The following is a 20,172-nucleotide window of genomic DNA, read 5'->3' on the forward strand; positions in this document are numbered from 1 at the left end:
GAGCACTGACTGGCAGGTGAGTAGGGATTTTTGTAGAGAAAATACAATGGAGAACACTAGATTTGTTTATAGGTAAACTGATGACTCTTGGGTTTTCTTTAGGCTAGACAATAGGAGCTGATCCCTCTTGGCCATGGGTGGTGTTCTTCCAGGGAGCCCACAGTGCAACTAGGCTGCTTCAGTATTTTGGGTATCAATCAAGGATTTATTAGTAGAATTTGTTTGATAATTGCTGAGCTGGGTGTGTGCAGACATAGGTTCACTAACATCTGGAGCAGAGATCTCCCATGATGCAATGCTTCCCTGGTTTTCTGGTCCCAGAGTTCAGTGCAGTTCTATTCTCCATTCTGAATGCAAATGGGGATGTCTCCCTGTCCCATCTTTCATGCAGATGAGGTGAGGGGAGTTGTCTCTGTTCTTCATTCTGTATGCTAATAGAGATGTCTTAATCTTGTCACCCTTGTGAGGAGGGGTCTAGGTGTGTCTCCCAGTGCTCTTCACTGCTTTCTACAAGCCTTTTCTCTGATCGGTTTTGGTTCAAGCAGACACCGAGGGTGGTGGTGTGTGTCTTTCATCAGTCAGACAGGCTAGATACTGTGCCCTGGTTCCCCAAAAACACACAACTGACTGGTATCACCCCTCTTCCCCAATAAAAAAATAGCCATGTGGATCAATGGAGCAAAAAAACCTGTGTTAGGAGAAGTGGGAACAGAGACAGAAGGGGACAGGCTTTGTGTGTGTGTGTGCGTGTGTGGTGGAGGTGGGAAAGAGGGAATATTGTAGGGAACACAGACAAAAGGGGACAGGGGAAAGCTGGGACAGATGGTTTGGTTGCCCCTAAACCATGCTTCCCTCTACAGTCTGGAATGGAACCCAAGATTCCTCTGTCCCACCATTCCTCTGCTACCAGCAAATATCTGTGAAACCCACTGGCAAAGTGCTCTTCTCTAGTGCTGGTCCAAATAAAGGATAATAGTCTACTACTGCTCTGAGTTACTCTGTTAGGCCAAGGGACAAAGGTCTGTGCAGTGGATCTAAAGGTTCCAACCCTGCTGATGAATCATGTGATGGAATTAGGTTTTTTTCAGGGATTCTTTTTTTTTTTAAGTAGAATATTACACTGTGATGCTTCCCAAGGTTGTTGGGAGGCAAATTAAGGTTGCACAGATAACTAAATTTTGGCACTTCCTAATTTTTGAGTGTTTAACTTTGAAATCTTAACACTCTTTTACTTTAGTATTTTTTATGTAATCTTACATGTATGTTTATATCTGTGTATTATAGGGCATGGGTGGGTGACGAAGGAAGGCACGAAGGGATTAGCGAAAAGGAAAAAAAAAAGGGAAAAAGAATGGTGGGGGAAGAGGTATGGGGGATAGGTGGGATGGATAGAGAGGAGCATGAAGGGCAGTTGGAGTGAGGCTGAACTGAAGAGACTGTGAGGGAGTGGGTGGGAAGAGGTTGGAAGCAGCAGCCTATTGTTGGCAGGGAAATCTTTTCAGAATAAAGTCTATAGAAAGCGGTCTGACATAATCAGTATCCAAAGGTTCCTACTGAAACTGCTTTGGTAGCAGCTCTTGCTAGCGTGTTTCTGGCTGCCTACACCCTGAAGTTTTCTTTCCTTTCCTGAGCCTACATGGTCGAGAGCAGGGTTGGGTTGTATGGGGCTTAATGTCCCATGCACGGTTCTGGGTCCAGAAGCAGTGATGGGGAAGTTTATAGTCTCAGGTGGGTCTCATCTTTCTCTCTCCTTTCCAACATGGTGCTGCAGTTGAAATATGGCCCCTAGCTGACTACAATGTGTTTCTAAACACATTCCAGGTAAGATTGGGTCAGTTCAGAAATCTGGTGACAGAAATTTGGAACCCAAGCTTGATTCCTTTTGCATCCTGGCTAGCTCTCTAAAGATCCTTCTGTCTTCTGAACTAGTGCCACTGAACAGCTATGAAAGCTGTGACTAGAGGAATGGCTGCAAAAGACACAGGACCTCTGACAGTTAAAAGAAATAAAGGGGAGGGGCAGTGTTTGAGTGAGCGAGAATAAGAACATGTTCTCCTTTAGACTGACTTGGAAGATGGGGGTAGAAGTAAACGGCACATACAAAATGAGAGATGCACACGAGATCCCAAATCAGTAAGAGAATAGACACGTAGGCTCCATTTTACTGAAACATGAGTTCAAGATTTTGTTTTCAACCACGAAACAGTTGCCCATTTCACGAACACCTAATGTCACAAGGGAAACAAGAAATGTCAGTAGGAAAATTACTCCTTTAAAAATAAACATCTAGCTGAAGAGAAGACAAGAGCTCAATGATTTTAAAAACCCTCTCTTCCCCTCAACTCATGTGCACCGTAGCCCACTCTAAACAGCAGTATCTGGGTTTACTATGGAAAGCACTCTCTGACACTCTAGGTCTTCCATTTCATAGAAGGAATCGAGCTGTTGCAGATACATATTTGTATTCGCGTCCACAAATGAATTCCTACTGAGCTCTTTATAAAGCAGCTCCAAGCAATACTGGTGGATCACAGGGATGAGACTGCTTTCTGTCCTGCACACCTTCCCTTGCCGAGAGTTGCATGATAAAATATTGGCAAATTTCACATTTTCAAAGGAAACTAATGTCATCTGTTAGTGACCCTAAAATCAGTATTGCTCAGCATTCCTCAGATGCTGAGAACATAATTATCAGATAGAAAACAGTATGTTGGGGAAGAGTAAATACGGCTTTTGTAAAGAAAAATCACGCCTCACCAATCTATTAGAAATCTTTTGGGCATCAACAAACACGTGGATAAGGGTGATCCAGTGGATACAGTGTACTTGGATTTTCAGGAAGTCTTTAGACAAGGTTCCTCACCAAAGGCTCTTAAGCAAAGTAAACAGTCAAGGGATAAGAGGGAAGGTTCTCTCATGGATCAGTAACTGGTTAAAAGGTAGGAAACGAAGGGTAGGAATAAATGGTAGTTTCCAGAATGGAGAGAAGTAAATAGCGTTGTCCCACCAGGATCTGTACTGAGAACAGTACTGTTCAATGTATTCATAAGTGATCTCAAAGATGGGATAAACAGTGAGGTGGCAAAATTTGAAGATGATACAAAATTACTCAAGATCGTTAAGTCCAAAGCAGATGTTACAAAGGGATGTCACAAAACTGGGTGACTGGGCAACAAAATAGCAGATGAAATTCAATGTTGATAAATTCAAAGTAATGCTTATTGGAAAACCTAACCCAACTGTACATACAAAATGATGGGGTCTAAAAAAGCTGTTACCACTCAAGAAAGAGATCTTGGAGTCATGAATACTTCTCTAAAAAGATCCACTCATTGTACAGAGGCAGTCAAAAAAAGCTAACAATGTTAGGAAAGGGATAGATAATCAGACAGTAACTATCATGATGCCACTATCTAAATCCATAGTATGCCCTCACCTTGAATACAGCGTGCAGTTCTGGTTGCCCCATCTCAAAAAAAGATACATTAGAAATGGAAAAGGTGCAGAGAAGGACAAACCAGCTGATTAAGGATGGGGAACAGCTTCCATGTGAGGAGAGATTAAAAAGACTGGGACTGTTCAGCTCAGAAAAGAGACAGTTAAGAGGGGGATATGTTATGGGGTCTATAAAATTATGAATGGTGTGAAGAAAGTGAATGAGAAAGTGTTATTTACCCCTTCACATTACACAAGAACCAGCAATCACCCAATGAAACTAACAGGCAACAGGTTTAAAACAAACATAAGGAAGTACTTCTTCTCACAACACAGTCAACCTGTGGAACTCTCTGCCAGGGGATGTTGTGAAGGCCAAAATTATAACAGAGTTCAAAAAAGATCAGTTCATGGAGGATAGGTCCATCAATGGCTATTAGCGAGGATGGTCAGGGATGCCTCCCCATATTCTGGGTATCTCTAAACTCTGATTGTCAGATGCTGTGAGTGGGTGACGGGATGGATCACTAGATGATTGCTCTGTTCTGTTCATTCCCTTTGAAGCGTCTGGCATTGGCTGCTGTCAGAAGACAGGGTACTGGGCTAGATGGACTATTGGTCTGATCCCATATAGCCATTCTTATAAGAAACAAACCCTGCACCAAGGGCTTTTTTGCCCAGAAGAAATTGGAGAGCATATAGCTGAAATCTCATAGTTGAATGGTAAACCAGCACAGACTTTGCTTTCCTCCCCTCCCCCCTCCCCCCCTCCCCCCCCTTTAAGGAACTGCAGTGAAGGAAAATTGGATCTTTTAAAAATCATCCATTTTTGAGCTTGTCTCCTTCACCACAGGTGTTTCAACTTTCATGCATTTAAGAAAGAATTTCATTGATCACATTTCCTGCATCTCTCTCACAGCTTTAATTTTAGTTTTGCCTGGGAGTTTTTTTGGGGGGGGAGATTGGGTATTCCTAATACTCTTTTAAATGGCAGGAAAGCCAAGCCATGCTTCTTTGGAGGAAGAGGGAAGGAGAGGTTTTGTTAGGCATGGTTTGGTAAATTTCTATAGTGGTGCGCCAAGACAGCTGTCTGTTATACCAAACATAATTTTCACTATTATCTTGTCCAACTCCCTGTTTGTTTTCCACTTGTTCTTTTTTGTGTTACACTAAGATTGTAAACTCCTTGAAGTAGGAGCTGGCCTTTTATTACATGTATATGGTGCATAGCATGAGGGGGCATTGATTGGGAACCCTGGGTGCTACTGCAATATAATGATCATGATAATACTGATAAGTGTTTCTCTTCTACATTTCTTTCCCCTCTCCCCATGCAGCGTATGTGTCTCTACTTCTACTTCCCTTCCAGTCTTTATTCATAAGCCAGATCACACCTATACAGCCGGCACAGTGGCAGTTCCCCAGCTGCATAAAACTTAGCTAAGATATCCCTAGAGTGTTTCATGCCACTTCTGCTTGGGAAAGCGCTAATGGCCATGAGCACAGATGGGACTGTGCGTAATTTTTCCACTTTGGTGGCTAGCAAAATATGGGAGGAGCTGAGAGAATATGGGATGCCTGTAATTCAGCACCCAGTTTAAACCTCTCTTCCTGTGCTGCCTGCTGTGTTTTAGGCATTTGATGGCTTCTGTTGCAGGGAAAAGGAGGAAAGGTGAACTTGAGACTTGTCAAGTAAGTGAAGGAAGAAGATCTTGGAATATTTTGCTTTTATTAATCCAATATTTCTAATGTAAGTTCCAATATCTGTATTCTGTTACTGATTTGGGACCATAAACGTTCGTTTTTATTAAAGAAAAAAATGTGGCTTACATTGTAAGTTGGTTTAAGCATATGTAACAAATATAGTCATTCAAAGTAAGGCTTAGTGTGACTGTATGCAGTGTAGGTGCTGAGTAGATGACAACCTGATTGCTGATATCCTTGCTACTGTAGATGTCAGGATGTTACTGATTCTCTCCTCTCTGATTTTATAGAGTAATGAGTTGTCACATGTTCTGCTTTGGGGATAGCTTGTAATCATTTCAACCTTTTCTTTTCCTTTGACTATAGTAAATACTATAGGGTTGAGTCCAAATAAATAACTTCCCATGAATCTGAAGTATCTTGCCAAAACAGCTGGGGGGGCTGTTTTAATTTTTTTCCACTTGCTTTTCACTTTGGAGTGGATTTGGTCAGTCCTTCCCTTTACTGAACAAGTTGGGGAATACCATTTACTACATAGTAAATGCTCTTTCTATTTTCTCTTTTAAACAAACAGGTATTGCATTCCTGCTGCGGAAGAGAACAAACTTGATGATGTGGTACATACCCTGCTGCAAGCCAATGGCACTCCAGGGCTGGAAATGCTTGAAAGCAATGTAATGGTAAGTTGAATTTTGTTTTGTATCTGTGAGAATCCAATGCTAATCAGAAGGGAGGTTTTTTTAATTCACAAATATTATTGCTTTTGATTTTAAAAAGAAAAACGTTGCCAATAAAGTCTGGGCCCTTGCCACCTGCAGCAGCATTTATCACACAATATTTCCAGTATTTTCCAATTCTACAGAATGCTGAAATAAAGGTTAACCCTGCATGGCAGTAAATGCCCATTCTTTTCAAAAGTACCCACAATCCATTTAAACATGTAAAATATACATATGTCCAATATTTTCATGAATGAAGTCTCCGTCATGGCAGATGAGTCCCTGTTGTCTTTTGTCCCTGATGTCCATCATGGATATGAGATGATTACGGGTACTTACAGTTCAGCTCCTTTGTTTACTTCCTGTTTTCTGTATGCAGTGGTGTAGTAGCTGTGTCGATCCCAGGATAAGAGAGAGACAAGGTGGGACCAACTTCTGTTGATGAGCGAGACAAGCTTTTGAATTTACAAGCTTGTCTCTCTCAATTACAGAAGTTGATCCGATAAAATATATAACCTCATACACGTTGTCTCTCTAACTTCCTATTTTAAGCATTTAAAAATGAAAATTTAATAGGCTTTTTTTCCTGGGTGCTTTGTCAAAAAAGCAGTTTTAAAAAAAAAAAAGGCGAACCATCTTTATGGATAGAAATTCCATGCTTGACTAATAAGATTATAGCAGTAGGGATATACTATCGACCGCCTGACCAGAATGACAACTATGAAATGCTCAGGGAGATTAGGGAGGCTACAAAAAAATTAAAAACCCAGTAAAAATGGGGGATTTCAGCTATCCCTATATTGACTGGGTACATGTCACCTCAGGACGGGATGCAGATGAAATTTCTTAACACCTTAAATAACTGCTTCTTGGAGCAGATAGTCTTGGAATCCACAAGAGAAGCGATTCTTGATTTAGTCCTAAGTGGCACACAGGATCTAGTTCAAGGGGTGAATACAGCTGAACTGCTTGTTAATAGCGACTATAATATAAATAAATTTGACATCCCCCCGGGGGGGGGGGGGGGGGGCGGCGGCGGCTAATACCCAAGAAGCCCACCACAGTAGCATTTAATTTCAGAAAGGGGAACTACACGAAAATGAAGAAGCTAGTTAAACAGAAATTAAAAGGTATAGTCCCAAAAGTGAAGTGTCTGCAAGATGCATGGAAACTTTTTGAAAACACCATAATAGAGGCTCAAATTAAATGCATACCCCAAATTAAAAAACGAAGAGGACAAAAAAAGTGCTACCATGGCTAAACAGAGGAAAATAAGTGGTTAGAGGCAAAAAAGCATCCCTTAAAAATTGGAAGTTAAATCGTACTGAGGAAAATAGAAAGGAGCATAAACTCAGGCAAGTCCAGTGTAAAAGTATAATTAGGCAGGCCAAAAAAGAATTTGAAGAGCAACTAGCCAAAGACTAAGAGAAAAAAATGTTTTAAGTACCTCAGAAGCAGGAAGTCTGCTAAACAATCAGTGGGGCCACTGGACGATTAAGGTGCTAAAGGAGTACTCAAGGACGATAAGGCCATTGCAGGGAAACTAAATTAATTCTTTGCATCAGTCTTCTCTACAGAGGATGTGAGGGAGATTCCCACATCCGAGTCATTCTTTTTAGGTGACAAATCTGAGGAACTGTCTCAGATTGAGGTGTCATTAGAGGAGGTTTTCAAAGAAACTGATAAATTAAACAGTAATAAGTCATCAGGAGCAGATGGTATTCACCCAAAAGTTCAGAAGGAACTCAAATATGAAATTGCAGAACTACTAGCTGTGGTATGTAACCTATCGTTTAAATCAGCTTCTGATCCAGTGGATATAGTGTATGCAGGCTTTCAGAAAGCCTTTCACAAGGTCCTGCACAAAGGCTCTTAAGCAAAAGAAGCAGTCATGGGATAAGAGGGAAGGTCCTCTCATGGATCAGTAAGTGGTTAAAAGGAAGGAAACAAAGGGTACGAATAAATGGTCAGTTTTCAGAGTGGAGAGAGGTAAATAATGGTGGTGGTAAATACTGGAACCAGACCTGTTCAACATACTCAGAAATGATCTGGAAAAAGGGGTAAACAATGAGGTGACAAAATTTGCAGATGATACAAAATTACTCAAGATAGTTAAGTCCCAGGCAGACTGCGAAAAGCTACAAAGGGATCTCACAAAACTGGGTGACTGAGCAACAATTCAATGTTGATAGAAACAAAGTAATTCTTATTAGAAAACATAATCCCAAATGTACATACAAAATGATGGGGTCTAAATTAGCTGTTACCGCTCAGTAAGGAGATCTTGGAGTCAGTGTTGATAGTTCTCTGAAAACATCTGCTCAATGTGCAGGGGCAGTCAAAAAAGATGATAATGTTAATGATAATGATGATAACCATTAGAAAAAGGATGGATAACAAGACAGAAAATATAATGCCTCTATATAAATCCATGGTACACCTACACTTAGAATATGCCGTGCAGATCCGGACACCCCATCTCAAAAAAGATATATTGGAATTGGAAAATGTACAGAGAAGGGCAACTAAAATGATTAGGGGTGTGGAACAGGTTCTATGTGAGGAGAGATTAAAAAGACTGGGACTTTCTAGCTCGGAAAAGAGATAACTAAGGGATATGATAGAGGTCTATAAATTCTTGACTGGTGTGGAAAAAGTGAATAAAGAAATGCTATTTACTCCTTCACATAACACAAGAACCAGGAGGTCACCCAATGAAATCAGTAGGCAACAGGTTTAAAACAAACAAAAGGAAGTACTACTTCAAACAATGCGCAGTCAACCAGTAGTACTCTCTGCCGGGGATGTTGTGAAGGTCAAAAGTATAACAGGGTTCAAAAAAGAATTAGGTAAGTTCATGGAGGATAGGTCCATCAATGGCCATTAACTAGGATGGTCAGGGAGGCAACCCCATGCCCTAGGTATCCATAGCTTCTGACTGCCGGAAGCTGGGAGTGGATGATGGGGATGGATCACTCAATGATTACCTGTTCTGTTCATTCTCTCCGAGACATCTGGCATTGGCCACTGTCAGAAGACAGGATACTTGGCTATGTGGACCATTGGTCTGACCTAGTGTGGCCATTCTTATGTTGTACTAAAAAGCTACGTTTTTGAGGATGTAAGTTACGCTGACATGGAGCTCTGTGCCAATCTTAAATTTTTGGCCATTCATTAATAGGGAGCTTTGATGTTGTAAAACTGGGAAAGGACAGGTGAGGAGTAGTAGGTTAATTTTTGGTGTTTTTCAGGTGTGTTGATATTTTCTAGCCCTTGTTTATTGAAACCAGGAATTCTGTGTAATAGTAAATTCCTTAAACTGTTCTTAGCTTTCAGTGTTTAACATGTCTTACCTAGCATGCATGTAATATAATATGCTTTTAGATGCTAAATATATTTTATATATAAAATAGATCTGCTTAGACCTTGAACTGCAGATTTATTCTATGACCGTCTTTAGAATGGCTTAGTTACTTTAACAAAGGGAACTGTATTTCTGTAAAGAAAAACTAGTGGCACGAAGTACCAAACCTACTAGTTACTTGTTTTAAATCACACCATGTTTTCATGTAATGCGGTTGAAGGTGTTGGCAATTGACATTTTAAAAGCGGTACTTTCAGATAAAGCCCTCACTGTTGGAACTGCACCCCCACCCCCAGTACTTGACATTCTGGACACTGGAAATTCCGTGTTTCATATTGGGCATGGTGGAGAAGGTAAAATTTAATGAGATGTCAGTATTACATGTGATCACCCTTCCACAGCAAGCAATGCATGGTGGTGCCCAATGAAGAGGGGATCTAACTGTAAGAAGGATTCAGACTTTTCCTCATATTTTTATTCTCTCTAGATCTCCCCAGAGGTCTTGTGCAAAGAGGGGATCAAGGTGCATCGTACTGTACAGCAGAGTGGGCAGTTTGTGGTCTGTTTTCCAGGATCCTTTGTGTCTAAAGTGTGTTGTGGCTACAGTGTTTCTGAAACAGTGCACTTTGCTACCACCCAGTGGACAAGTATGGGTTTTAAAACTGCCAAGGTAAGGTGAAATATGGGAGTTTAAAATGGGTTCATAACCCTATCGATATCTTTAAAAAGTCAGCAAATCAAGCATTCCGGCATGTGTAGTACACAGTGATATAATTCCAGAGGATTTCCAGATTATTTTAAAATATCTATTTCTGAAATTTGTGGGACACTAAAACTATATCTTCACTCCAGAAAAGAATCCTAAATTAGTATGTGGTAATCAAAGACTGTGTAGGTCTGAAAATGGCATAAGTTTAGTTTGGAGTTAGAGTTGTAGTCATTCACAAGGACACTTTGGAAAATTCCTAATGAGCTGTCAACAATATATTTTATTATGCTTACTAGATTTGTTTAAGGCAACTTGTCCAAGGACAATTTGAATCTCAAATATAAAGATCTGATTAAAATATGGCTAATTTGGGGGATGAGGAGTAGGCAAAATCAATTAGTTTTTACAGCTACATTATGTCTGTCTGTCTGACCCTTTGTCAGCAACTAGCTGCTGATCTGATTTGACTTGAATTTAAAATTCCTAGGCAGACTGACCAACCCATCTGACCTGAAGCTGAAAGTAAAACTAGCTTCCTGCATCCTTTTCATACCTCTGAGTGACATGCCATTGAACTGCGGAAACAAATAGCTGACGTGCACGCCCAGCATGCTGCTTAGCTAAAGTTCTCCTTGGCCTCCACGCTGTCAGTTTTGGGGGGCAAGAATGTTTTTTACTAATTACCTCCTTCCCTGAAATGCAACATCGGCTGCACATGTACTTTAGTGGCATTTACAGATAAGCCAGGACAGATTTTTATTTTCAGCCAGAAGTCAATGGTCAGTACGCTCAGCATTTTTAATTTGAGAACAGCAGCATGACGATCAGACGGTAAGTTTCATTTGTCCAGACCAGGTTTGAGTTCTTTTGTGTTCTCGGTAAGTAGTATTCTTCCAAGTCTGTTTTACATTAAACAGATTTTTAAAGTAACACAGTGGTAAGATCAAAGCCGTGTTGCATTTTTTTGATGTGGATGGAATAGGATCCTGATTTTACCCTTTAGTGACTGTTATAAAGTCTACATACAAAGAGTCTTCCTAAGCGTGCGTTTGACTGTCAGTTGTGAAAGAGCCAGTGTCCTAAAGGATAGGGATTCTTACTTAGGGATGACTGAAAATCTCTGCTTGGTGTCCCAAAATCTGAAGAACAGTTTCTTTTGATTAACGAGATTGGCACTGGATGAATATAACTTGATTGAAAATTCAACAGATTCTAACTGTGATAACCTACCTTGGAATCTGATGTTATATCTTTCACAAGCTTTAAAAGAATCTAGATATATAGTTATATCAAAATATAACCTTGGCAACCTCTATTCCTCGTCCCCCTCCCTTCAAACCATGCTACCTTCTCAACTCCCCTTTAAGCCCTGGAAATTCCTCCTTGGTTCCTTCACTTTGAGGAGAGATACTTTCAAAGACCGACTTTGTGCTTTTTAGAGCTCTGTTATGTAGGCATCCAAATTCCTCCTTCAGGTAGTTAATGATTTGACTGACAGCCATATGCATGTCTAGTCTTCTTACAATTCTGGACAATAACATTGATAGTTTGTCATCTGCTTTGATTACATGTTGACTTTACTCTTATTATTAGCTGTTGTGATTTTATTTTATATGTATTGCACTGTATAGTGTTGCTAGCTTGTTCCATGTTATATTTTGGCTTGACTCCTCAGAGATTTCTTTTCTAAGGAAATCTGAAATTCCAGATTAGGAATTGGATTGTGATGTTTGACTAATCTGACTGATGTTGTGAACCTGAGATAACAATCAGTGTCCTTCTCTGAACTAGCAGATTGCATTTAAGGAAATTTTGGCACAGACAGAGAAGAGTCTATTAGAAATTTTTGTCAGATGGGCTGACGAAGTATTTAAAAGTCCAGCCCAACATTCCTGTGTTGCAAACCACGCATTTTAGGGCTGATACTTCAGCAACGATCTGTGGAACTGTCATTCCATCAGACGCAGATCAGTTACAACTTCTGATGGCTCTGTCTTATCGTTCTCCTCTTTCCAATTTAAATGTGGCCTCCCAGACTGAGGCTACTGCAGTCTTACCCTTGAACCTGCCATTTTGAACCAACTACTACCTTTCCACTCAAATATGTTTCACAGGGTGAACAGATATTGCTAGTAGCTAAATAACAAAACATTTAATACTTTCTCCTCCAATGTCCAGCAGAGAAAAATCTGTCTCAGCTTCTCTGTCACCACAGAGAGGAACTCAATCAGCTCACTAAGGGGCTGTCTACACTACAGGCACCACAGTGGCACAGCTGCAGCATAACAGCTATGTCACTGTAGCCCAGACCCTTCGTGCTGGAAGGGGTCTTCAGTCACTCAAGTAAATCCACCTGCTTGAGAGGCAGTAGCTAGGTTGATGGAAGAATTCTTCTGTTGACTTAGCTGTGTTTACAGTGGGCTCAACCTAACTGCATCACAGAGGATGCAACATTTTTCACAGCCATGAGCTATGTAAATAGGCCTAAGAAAATCCAAGATGCATCTGAACGACCTATATGCCATTCCTACCCACCCACTCATCCCAACTGCACTCTGACTCCAGCACAGAGAACCTGATTTAACAAACATTTTTCTCTTCACTTGCATTGTGTGACCATTTTGGCGTTTCCATGTTCACTTAAGATATCCCAGATAGTAAGTCTTACTTTAACCAGGCAATCTGCGATATTTGATCTGTCACAGAATGATGCATTCTGGGGTACTTTCAGTGAGAGAGAAAGTACCAAGAGCATTTGCTTAGGAGGGTAGGACAGAGAAGGATAATTTTCAAAATGAAATTAACCTGTATTTTCTTATTGCCCCATAGATTGGCTAGTGATGACATTCAGAGAACAGGGTTTAATTCTAACAGGTTTTTTTTTTGACATTCAGCTAACAGGGTTTTAATTCTAACAGGTATTTTTGACATTCAGCTAACAGGGTTTAATTCTCCTTCCATTTTTGTTTTGCAGTCTCCTTTAAGCTATGCCTTCTTGGCCTAGATCATGCCAACTTTGTTACTATATATCTTAAAAATGTTGTTCTATCACTCTCTGTTTATGAAAGAGATTCTCTGAAGACAGTGAAAAACCTCCAAACATTCCCTTATTGCAAAATGGAAAAAGAAATTTGCCTGTACTGAGATACGGAAAAGAATTAGCCATCAAATGGCAACTTCCAATTAGCCTTCTGATCACAGATTCATCACAAGACATTCTCATACTCAGTAACATTAGAACTCCTATCAACTTTGTGATTTGATATAGCACTCCTCTTCTACTCCTGGGGGAATTCTGCGCCCCCAAAAAGTAAATAAAAAAAAAATCTGCGCACAGTATTTTCAAATTCTGCATATTTTATTTCTCAAAATAATCTCACCTGTTTCAATTATTTTTGGTCATTTATTTCAAAATACCTTCAACAAGTATGTCTGTAACAATACAGACAACGAAAAAGGTTCAAAAAATGTTTTTTGAGACATAGATTCTTTACTAGGCAAATTAATACAGAACTCTGGAGTAATGATTCATTTAAATTACAATATGGAACCATATTTCCTGCACCTCTCAGAAGCAAAGGCTTGGGGGAGTGAGATGTAAGGGAGAAGTTGAGGGAGAGGGAAGTATATTGCTGGGAAGGAGCCTGGGTGTGAAAAGTATGGAACAGGTTTTTTGTCAGAGCAGAGAACGACTGTTAAGGAGCTTCCTGCATTCAGACCTTGGCTGAGGCCTCTCCCATTCAGTGAGGCATATCTGCCCCTGCACGCCCATGTGTCTGTGCCCCCCATCCATGTGTCCCTCCACCCCCAGACACCCATTCCCCCATCCCCATGTATCCCTCCACCCCCCCGTCCCCAAGTGTCTTTGTGCCCCCATTCAGCCACCCCCTTCCCCCTGTAGCTCTGCACCTCCCTCCCGCTTTGCCCATGTGGCCCTGCACCTCCATTCCCATTCAGCCCCTGCCCCAGTCTGTCCTACCCCACTAGCTCCTATGAGCCCCCCGTCTGACCCCCACCCCCATAGCCCCTGTCTCCTGGCCTGGCCTGGTTGGCACTGCAAAGAAGGCAGGCTCTTTCTCTTCCCTAGCTGGTTGGGAGCTGCTGCTGTGCTCTACCACCACAGTGCCCTCTGGTGGGCAAAAGGTGGAACTGCAGAGCTTACTATCTGCTGGGAGCGGCTGCTGTGTTCTAGTGCCATAGTGTCCTCTGGTGGGCAAAAGGGGGAATGGCAGCAACATTCCAGAAGCTTTTTTCTGTGCAAAAAATTAAAAATATGCACGGCTCATTAATTATATGCATGTGTAGTGGTGGTACTCTTTGTTCATCATTCTGCTACCTACCTGACTTCCTATTCATTATTTTGTATTTATTATTTCTTAAATGCCAACAATATGTTTGATGCTGTAAGAAACTCAAAACTAAGCCAGACCCTGCCCAAAAAGACAGAAATGGGGAATACTGACCGTACTGGGGAGCTCAAAGGAAGGAATATTTAAGTGATTGGTTTGGTTCACTTCTAGTCGACATTGCAGAACAAATGAGTCTTTAGGAGGGAATACAGAGAGGTGGTTGGCTTGATGAACCAATATGGATTATGCATTATTCTGTCATAGGGGTCCCAATCCAGATCCTAGTGAGGTCAATAAAAAGACTCCCATTGATTTCAGGAGGTAGTATTGTGATTTGTTTCTCTGTCTTTCTTTTCCTCAGTTTCTTGACATCTATACCTACTGTCCTTCCTGCTAATTGAATATGATTGTCTGTCTCTAATAAGATGTGTGCTTGAAATATGGGGAAAGCCAGTTGGCACTGGAGTATCTGCCAAATACTTATTAAATATTTTATTTATCTGAATGAATTTGTCCTAGATGGACTTTGTCTGACGTACTTGTTTCAGTATTAGATTTGACAATAAAGTACTCATAAATTTAAGGAAAAAATCAGTAACAAAAAATCTTAAAGACTGACTTCTTAGCTGTAAAGAGCATTATGTTTTACTAAGACTTTTCTTGTCTCAATGGCTTGTATTGGTGAGCATTAATTTGAAGGTATATAAAACTCTCTCTGTAGGGAACACACTCCATGGCACCTTTGTAGCACGTTTGTTTGTCTGCCTTACCAGGTTTAGGCTTCAGTGTTTTGTTCTGTCACATTGCTTAACCTAGATCAGATGCAGGAAGTCATAATTCACAGCTCTTTAACAGGAAACATATAGCTTTAAAAAAAAAAAAACAATAAAAAAAATCTAACTTTGTTCTGCATTAAATTTATCCAAATTATTTTTTTCATTTAATTTTACTCAAGAACTAACTTGGAAATCTGTTAACTCAGGAAATGAAGCGGCGACGTATAGCCAAACCGTTTTCAATGGAAAAGTTGCTGTATCAGATTGCAACGGCAGAAGCAAAAAAGGAAAATGGACCGACTCTCACTACAATATCAGCACTTCTTGGAGAGCTCAGGTAACAGAACAAGGAGTCTGTTTCATGTACCCTGTGTTTCACAGAGAAACTCTGAAGATGACACAGTTTAAGTAACAATCTGAGTCAAATCTAGCAGTCACTGACCCAGCAAACCTGCTTGAGTACAGCCAGGTGTAGAAGAAACTTCCTTGGCTGTATTTGATGCCAGAGTGCCAGTGGTTAGGATAACTTGCTGTAAAATAACATCCCTTTCGTAGCATCAAAGGGTTTATATAGTACAGCTATAGAATATTTTTACATAGGGCAAACCAAGAGCTTCTGTACTGGTGGCAATGTGTCGTGCACTAGCAGTTGGATGGGAATAACTTCAAACTCCTTTTTTCTCCCTACAGTGATTAAGGAACCATATTTAGGGTTTCTCTTGAGGTAGGAAGGTTTAAGAAGGGGGGAAAAGGAAACGTGATACCATGTCAGCTGGCTTCCGATGTAATGATCTTCTCTTTTGTTCCCTACCATGTAGCATCGCTACCTATCTTTCAAGTTTGTGACAACTGGGTAGTGCTGGTCGTAGTACATCGAGTAATCAAGATGTCTGGAATCTACAAATTGTATTTAACAAACTAATATTAATATGTCACTGGAAATTTTCCAGATTAAGGGGGGAAAAAAACCCCATACACAATTATTTGTATTAGTGTTCAGAGTGAATTACAAGAGGGAAATTTTATTTTCAGGTGTGCTAGAACACGCTACCTGAAGCCAGTTCCCCAGTGGGACTAATAGCATCCACATGCATTTTTTTTTCCTTGAAGGGAAGAAAGTCTGCAGTTGTGCAATGAGGAACAAAAATGTTAGTGCTTGCTGTTGAAATGCCATGTTGACTGTTATCAGAGTGGTTCTCAAACTTGTTCATATTCTGGATAACTTCTTAAGGTCGGGATCCTCTGGAGGATCTTGGTCATTCCTGTGCCTGCTTATGTGAAAAACAAAACAAAACCCTCGCAGCTCTGTTTAATCTGCAGCTGCGAGCAAGTTTCCCAGCCCGCGTAGACAGAGTAGCCCTACTTCTGCTTGAGTTAGCATGCTAAAAACAGCAGTGTGGATGTGGTGGCTCGGGCAGCAGCTTGGGCTCTCAAACCCACTTGATCCCCTGGGGCTGAGCTTGGGTTACTAGCCCGAGTCTCCGCTGGAGTTGCAACATCCACAGTACTAGTCACAGCATGCCAGCTCAAGTGAAGCTAGCTCAAATCTGTCTACCCAGCTGGGAGGCACGTTCCTAGCTCCAGTGTAGAAATACCTAGCGTCTCCTGTTTGTCCTGGTTCTGGTCTCTTGCCGCCTCCTCTGATTGCTCAGTCTTCCCATTTGTTTAGCTTGGCCTCTGCCCCTTCCCCACCCCAATATCTTAGCTCTCTCTGAACTTGTGCTTAGTGTCTTCTCCCTCCCAGCTGCTAAGCTCATTCCAGACCTCCTCTCCTCACTCAAGCACAGCTCAGACCCACCCTCTGCTGTCTTCTAATGCCGCACAGCTCAGCGCAGGAGGTGCTGCACACCTTCTTTTACACACAGTCTTCATTCCAAATGCGGTCTCCCTTCTCTTTCCCCTGGGTGTACAGCAAGATCTTTGTCTTTCAGCACAAGAACTGGGCCTGCTCCCCCTTTCCTTCCTGAAGGGCTGGAGCTCCCTGGGTCATCTCCACCTCCTGGTGAAGGCAGCTATGCTACTCCTCCTGGCAGTAGTGGCTCCTCCTCATGGTGGCTCTTGGCAACTTCAGGAAGGGCAGGCATGTTAGCTGCTACTCCTGGCTCTTCACATGAGCCAGCAGCTCCCTTCTAGACTTTCAGGCAGTGCTCTGCTGTCTCAAGGATCTATGTATCGGTTTGAGAACCACTGGTTTGATACAATGGTTGCTGTTAAAATCTCTGACTTCAAAAGCACCTCCAGTCTTACTGTGATGTTGGCTGCATTTCCTGTACCAGGTCTAGGGAATAGCACCAACGCTGAGATGATGCAAATGGTTTGGCTTTGTGTGATTAAGGTTTCAATGGCGATCATTGTATGAGATCTCCTGAGCATAGCTTTGCAGTGTTGCATGGGAGGTGCCAGCTTGCTAACTTCATAAAATATTCACAGGGACACAGAACTGAGGCAGCGGCGGCAGCTTTATGAGGCAGGCCTCCATTCTTCAGCCCGCTATGGGAGCCACGACAGCAGTAGCTCGGGGGTGGATGGAAAGAAAAAGCCTCGAAAGTGGTTGCAGTTAGAGACGTCGGAGAGGAGGTGTCAGATTTGCCAGCACCTATGTTACCTTTCTATGGTGAGGAAAACCCTTAGTATGCCTATAGCACTACTGACTCAGTAAACATTGCTTCATCTTCAGCCTGGTTTCTATTAAACTGTAAGCGTTAGACAAACAGACACAATGGGCTTCTCTTCATGGTACATTAGTTTGCACTAGAGGGGTGCAAATTTTAGTGCACACTAGCATGTTGCATGCTAACTGGCCCATGTGGACCCTGCTGGTATGCACTGAAAGTTCCCGACTGCACATTAATATAGTCCTGTTTCAAACACTACTGTGTTAACATGCATTATGGAACTTTTTGTCCCCTCCATCAGGTTTGCCATGTACAAGTTAATGCACAACATGCCAGTGCGCCCTAGAATTTATATCCCTTGTGTGTGGACTAACACACCATGTAGCCCAGCAGCTGCAAAATCATATACTACAATACCAAGAGTCACACTCAAAAAAGGTCTAGATTTCATTTTCCTAGAAAGAATCTGAATTGGGGGTTGCTAACTAATCCCTGGTGAACAAAGGGTAAAGCTCAGCTCAGCTTCCTCCTCCTTGACTGAGTCAGCAAGAGAGGTTGACTATCTGTGTTAGGATAAAACTCAGTATTGCCAAGCAAGTATTCAAAAATCATGTGATTGGCTAAAAAAAAAAGGAGGTTTTTAAAAAATAAATGTAGGGGTTTGGAGCCCTTAGGGTGCATTCATGTCACATTCTCAAGTTTTTCTCTGCAACTCCGAGAGCGATAAACTTAAGGTGGTGATGATGGTTTTTAAATTAAGCTGTGTTTCTCATGTAATCACCTGATTCCAGGAGCTAGGACTTAAAGAAAATCACTAAATAGTGCCAAACATCCACACTATGGGTCCTAGGACTGAGCTGAACCCCAGATCTGAGCAAGTTTTCTGTTTCTCCTCCTTCCTTGTTTGGATTGGTTTCTTTGAAGGAAACTAAACAGCCTGTTGCTGTTAAAAATGAGGTTTCCTAGGCTGAACATGTTGGATTTTTAAACTCCCTCTGGACAACGACTGGTTATGTCTGGTGGGCTAAACCGTGTTAAGCAGAGTTAGCCTGAACTGGCTTTATTCTGCTCTGAAAAATGACCATGCAAAAAATTACTCTCTCAGCAGATCTCCTGTATTCCACCTCAGTAGCTCAGTTGAACAACAGAAATATATATTTTTTGGGTAGCACCTGTATAGCCAGTAATTCCGAGAGAGAGAGCGCGACTGATTAAACTCTGAGTTCAGGGGTCAGCAACGGAATCTTTATGAACTAAGTTCCAATTACAGGGCCAGAGTCTTTACTCATTTAAGCCAGTGAGGTTGTGTAAGTAAGGGAAGAGTTTGTTATTTTATTAATTTAATTAAGAACCCAGCTGATTTTCAGATGCCAGCAGGGCTAGCAGTTGTACAATGATAGTTTTATTTTCAAACTGAGCAACTTTTATCTGAACTTGGAGAGAGACAGCAAATAGGGAACCCTAGGGTGGTGTTTTTTAGTTATTTTTCAGAGCAGAACCACGGCGTTACACTGTATTTAAAAGCAGCCCCCAATTTTATCCCCATTCAAGACATGGTTTGAATTAATGGTAGAACTACTGTTCAAAGGAATTGCCTTGCAAGAAATTGTGACGATTAAATGTAAGATGCTGACAGAGCTGTGTACTCACAGTATATAGCTTGTGTCTGTTCATTATTACTGCTGGTTTTTTATTATGTATATTATTTAGACTGCTAGTAGTATGCAAAATGCAGTAGGTACTTTTTCCTTCATCTTTAGCTCATCCCATCCTTCATATTAATCTCTTGCTTATCCTTCTGCCTCTGGCATGCAATATAGTAACGAAGGGCTGTGCTGCCCTCAGAGCCTTGTCAAGACAGCTCAGCTCCTAACAGTATCTTAAAATTCTGTGGCACCTTTCATCCAGAGAGATTCCACAGAAACTTGCAACAATATCCTGTATTCAGCAATACCTCTGCCACCCCTGGGCAGAATACATCCGTAGTTTAACACCACAAAGCATTAGTATCCTAGGGTTTAAGAGAGGACGTGAACATTGCTGTATCCTGTTGGAACTGCAAGGGGAATTTAAGTAGCTTCAATGTAAACACACACTGGAATTTGTAAAGAATTTCATGGCAGCCCCCTCTTGGGAGAAGGGTTCTAGTGTAGCTAAACCCCTCAGATGGCCAGGTCTCCTGTTATGCTTCATCCCAAAGACTGGTAGCTGCCACGGACCAGTATCGGTTAATGCTGAAATGGGGCACTGGGTGAGCAGGGCAGTTGAAGTGGAGGGGTCTCATTCAAATGCTGAGCAGGCCTTGGGTTATTTTATGAGCTCATATCTCAAGGTGGTTTGGCAGCAGGTGCACCTGTGAACATTTTTTTTCTCAGCAGTGGATGCAGCAAATCACTCGGACTTGTATTCTTTCCCTGGAACCAGGGAGATTCATTAACCTCCTCGTCTTCTTACAGACCTGGTATTTGTCCACGATGATGGCTAAATACTCAAATAAATAC

At 41.5% G+C, this 20,172-nt stretch overlaps 1 protein-coding gene across 1 annotated transcript in view; it reads left to right on the top strand.

The window, feature by feature from the left end:
- Window positions 1-20,172, top strand: part of JARID2 (jumonji and AT-rich interaction domain containing 2) — a 302,580-nt gene that overhangs the window by 279,005 nt on the left and 3,403 nt on the right. The window contains exons 13-16 of the mRNA XM_007054880.4: window positions 5,714-5,819; window positions 9,710-9,892; window positions 15,263-15,393; window positions 17,487-17,670. Coding sequence (XP_007054942.3) covers window positions 5,714-5,819; window positions 9,710-9,892; window positions 15,263-15,393; window positions 17,487-17,670 — 604 coding nt within the window. The remainder of the gene's footprint in view (window positions 1-5,713; window positions 5,820-9,709; window positions 9,893-15,262; window positions 15,394-17,486; window positions 17,671-20,172) is intronic.

Source organism: Chelonia mydas, chromosome 2 (genome assembly GCF_015237465.2).
Source record: "Chelonia mydas isolate rCheMyd1 chromosome 2, rCheMyd1.pri.v2, whole genome shotgun sequence".
NCBI classification, from domain to species: Eukaryota; Metazoa; Chordata; order Testudines; family Cheloniidae; genus Chelonia; species Chelonia mydas.